This window comes from Cebus imitator, unplaced genomic scaffold, assembly GCF_001604975.1.
Source record: "Cebus imitator isolate Cc_AM_T3 unplaced genomic scaffold, Cebus_imitator-1.0 Scaffold283, whole genome shotgun sequence".
In the NCBI taxonomy this organism is placed as follows: Eukaryota; Metazoa; Chordata; class Mammalia; order Primates; family Cebidae; genus Cebus; species Cebus imitator.
In genome coordinates, this window is record NW_016107598.1 from 2,940,704 (window position 1) to 2,945,126 (window position 4,423).

Here is a 4,423-nt window from a genome sequence, read left to right on the forward strand (position 1 = left end):
AATGTTTTGTGTCTTGAACTCTCTTTACTCTGAACTCATTCACCTTAAGTATTTATTGAGGGTCTTCTATGGGTTAGACGTTGAATAGAAACTGTGGTAGAAACTGAAATGATAGAGATGCCAGAGGTAGTTAAGAGCTTGCAAAGTAGTAGGTAGGCAGAAAGCAAAAGGACATATTTTATAATTACAATAGTTACTTTATAAGAAGTAGCATAGTGTAGAGCTAAATCTACTAGAGAGAGTCAGGTAGCTATTTGTTCTTACACCACTCTTCTTGGGTGTGTGATCACTTGATAAGTAAATGATACATCAACAATTGGTCTCTTCATAAAGGTTATATGATCCTTAAGGGAAGTGTTTAGTTCTTATGATTAATTTGAAGTGAACTAAAATGATTAACATAATGTATCAATTGTTACTAGAATCTATTTTCAATGAGTATTTTCTTTTTAAAAAAATCACATCGAGTTTTAGAAATCATTTCTTGTCAGGGAATGAGCATGGTAGTAGAGGGAAATTAGCATCTATTAATTTTTTTTGTACAATGACCTTCTTGACTGCATTCATCTGACTTCCTTTTATATAAACAGCTTATATAGAACAGTGTAACACATAAGCTTTAATGATTATACAAAATTATTACTTTTATCAAACAATTATGCCTTTATTTCCTGATTTATATACCAAAGTAAGAAATACTAAAACTAATCCTGATTTTATTTTATATTTTTTCTATAGGAATCTATTACACAATACAAGGTAAATATTCACATTTAAAATGTGCATATATTCAAAATTTCCTGCTTAATTTTTACAGATGGTAACATATCTTTATATATGACTTATTTTTAGCAGAAAGTTGAGGAGGTTCACCATGAGGAACAGCAGCAAAGAGAGGTAATTCGTTCCTGATAAGTAGATTTCTAAAGTGATTATAAAATATAATACATACAAAAATATTTATAATGGATATGTTGATTCAAAAGAATGATAATAAAATAAACGCCATATACCAGCAACCACTGTAAAAAAATAAACATTGATATAGTCAATATGTTTTCTAGGATATGCATGCATTTTGAAACTCATAATTTCTACAATATAGACTAAATACATAATGATATTACTAATGGTATATCTGTTTTCAGTAAGTGCACATTAATGGGAATATTTCCAGGTTGCTAATTATGATCCTCTTATTCTCAAGGTGGGTATGGTAATGACAGGGTGTATACAGCTGGTAAAAAAAAAAATCTATGTAGAATTAGTGCCATATTGCCTTTATTCCCTTAAGGAAAACACAAAATCCTGAATTTCATTAAATCACATTTATCGTGGTGTATTTACCTAGTTACAATTTTCAGTTGCTTTGTGTATCAGTGAATTGTTTGGTGCTCACATAAATTATTTTCAAAATCAAATTTAAGTAAAAATATCGATGTCTCTTGAAAGACTCAAGAAAACCATCTTCTCCCAAGGGAAGAAATGCAAGAATTTGGCCCCTGTTAAACTACTTCCTGAGATTAGCCACAAATTAAGACTGATTTTCTTTCTCATTAAACCAAACCAGAACAAAAATAAACCTTGAAATTGTCCCTCTAAGTCTTTTTAAATCAATCTCTTTTCACTATATGAAAAGAATTTGGTCTATTATTGGCACAACTGTGTTGAAAAGTAAACGCTCTCTGAAGACCAAAGTGTACAGCTACAGCTATCCAGGCAATTCAGGAAAAGGTAAAAGAAAAGTCTCTGAAATATCCAAGCATTGATTTCACTCTGGCCTGTGTAGTTACTCATAAAGTGAGTGGATTAAAATCTTTTAACAAACATTTTATTCATTTTTCTTCACATGACTCAAGATAATTTCTTAATCAAAATAAGTGAAAGATTTTCTTCCTCTCTTTTCACTCACTTATCACTGTCTAAAGAGAGAAATCAGTTCATTATGAACGGCAATTATAGCTGAAGCAAGGACTTGAACGATTCTTTTTCCTTCTTTCCAGGATGAACACCAAGATAAAATCCAGTCCTCTTTCCAGCCACAGCCTCTAATCTATCCATTCGTTGAGCCTATCCCTTACCCTTTCTTTCCACAAAGCATTCTGCCTCTTGCTCAGCCTGCTGTGGTGCTACCTGTCCCTCAGCCTGAAATAATGGAAGTCTCTAAAGCTAAAGACACTGTCTATACTAAGAACAAAGTGATGCCCATCCTTAAATCTCCAACGATGCCCGTTTTTCACCCTCAACTCCTGAAACTCACTGCTCTTGAAAATCTGCATCTTCCTCTGCCTCTGTTCCAGCCCATGATGCACCAGGTCCCTCAGCCTATTCCTCAAACTCTTGCACTTCCTCCTCAGACTCCTGCGCTTCCTCCTCACCCCCTGTGGTCTGTTTCTCAGCCCAAAGCTCAGCCCATCCCTCAGCAAGTGGTGCCCTACCCTCAGAGAGATGTGCCTGCTGCAGCCTTTTTGGTCAATCAAGAACTTTTACTTGACCCCACCCACCAAATCTACCCTGTGTCTCAGCCATTTGTCCCAATTCAGAAGCCCATTAATGTAAGTCCAAATTTACTGACTTTGCTGTTTTGTTTAAGATGTGTATGTGATGGTAGAATGATAGAATAAATGTACAGTAAATGAATTTTTTTAAAAAAGTATAGTTAAGTGATCCTTAATGCTTACCTATACAATAGAACCTCCTGGAGAAATATTCCCTTGCAAATCCCAGTGCCTATGCCTACCCAGAGATTCTGATATAATTGTTCTGGTTTTCTGTGTAAAGGAAACTGAGTGTTGTGGGGGGAAAAAAAAACTGTTGCATGTTTTCTGATTTAATTAGTCTGTTGAGAGTTCTCCTTTAGATAAAGTAATTAAGGCTTACAAAAGCTGGAATTAAATTTAATAATATTATTGAATTGGGAACAAAAATGCTAAAAAATGTTCTATCATTTCCCTTGTGCACAGCTATTTCATACATGCTCTACTTCACATTTTGTTTTTGCTATAAGTATATATAAAGTCAAAAGATCGAGATGCTTATTTCTCTACTTACAACATTCTTAAGCAAGTTTTCTTACCAAGAGGTCAATTATTGATGTATTTGTATTTGTTTATTTTTTTTAAGGTCTAAGAGGATTTCAAAGTTAATGTTCCCTCCTCATTTTTGGTAAGTTTTGGGAGTTTGGAGATTAAATTGATCATTTTTACACATGATATCTTTCTACATTTAATTATCCTAGAGAAGTCCAAGGTAGTGAAAATTCCATACATGCAAGAAATTTTTCAAATTAATTATCACCTTATTTTCAATTGTTGACTATCATTTACTGAACTGAAATTATCTTTTGCATTTCAAATAAATTTAATTTTATTTATGTACAACTGACAGACTTGACTGGCTTGCTTTCAAGGGCCTGTATACTTACACTTGATTATCATTATTTTTAGGAAAAAAAGAATATGCGTCTTATTTTATTTTTATAGAAATTCATTTGCATTTTTGTCAAAAACCTACTTGCATTTTTATTTCTAACCTCGCCTTCATAAACTTTGTATTTACTTAAAATTGTCTTTTAATTCATGAGTCAAAATTACTCTAAGTGTAAAGATTAAAAAGAGGAGAGAATAGCATTGCAATTTTAAGATATAAAGACTTTTGTGATTATGAAAGAATAGAAATTTTACAGAAACAATTTCATGTTAGCTAACATTTAGCTATATACAAACTTTATATGCCTCCAAACCACAACAAAATACATTTGTAATAAAATTTCTTTTGTGAATTAGTCACACCAAAGTTAAAAACGAAGATAGATGAATAGTCACATATTATAACACAACTAATCATATATTTGCTCTCTACTTCACAGAATTGACTGACACTGGAAATGTGACGTCTTTTCCATATTTATATCATATTATCCCAAATTAAGTATGTTTGAATGAATTTACATGAAAAAATGGAGCTTTATTTCTTTATTTATTTAATATATTATATGTCATTCATTTAATTTGCATTTTGACTCATGAACTGTTTACATTTTCCAAATATTAATTCAACTAGTACCACAGAAATTCAATATTCATTAGGAAATGCTACAAACATAGAAAAATATGCATAAAAATTGTTTCTGGAATTGTGCTTATTATTATTTCTTTAAGAATCTATTTCCTTTCCAGTCATTTCAATAAATTATCCTGAAGCATATTTAAGTTGTTCTGTCTTTTTTTTCAAACCAAGTTGGTCTCTTTAATGTTAACTTTGAGTTGTTATTAATGTTCAAAATAATCTTGGAAAAACACTTTGAAATTAGAACGTTTTGAAATGAATATTAAAAGATACGAAAAAGTGGAAGATAAAAAGGATGGTTTTATACCCCATTTACTAGAGAAAGTTTTAGTTTATGTCTATTTTTCCAGCATCA

General features: G+C 31.5%; 1 protein-coding gene across 3 annotated transcripts in view; it reads left to right on the forward strand.

Moving 5' to 3' along the window:
- Nucleotides 1–4,206, forward strand: part of LOC108284801 (beta-casein-like) — a 7,524-nt gene extending 3,318 nt beyond the window's left edge. Inside the window, exons 4-8 of one of the 3 annotated variants that reach the window (XM_017501682.2) lie at nucleotides 739–759; nucleotides 853–897; nucleotides 2,004–2,555; nucleotides 3,124–3,165; nucleotides 3,869–4,206. In XM_017501682.2, the coding sequence (XP_017357171.1) occupies nucleotides 739–759; nucleotides 853–897; nucleotides 2,004–2,555; nucleotides 3,124–3,129 (624 nt within the window). In that variant the 3' untranslated portion in view covers nucleotides 3,130–3,165; nucleotides 3,869–4,206. The remainder of the gene's footprint in view (nucleotides 1–738; nucleotides 760–852; nucleotides 898–2,003; nucleotides 2,556–3,123; nucleotides 3,166–3,868) is intronic. The other 2 variants (XM_017501683.2, XM_037728918.1) reach the window with 2 other exon arrangements.
- Nucleotides 4,207–4,423: the final 217 nt, after the last annotated feature.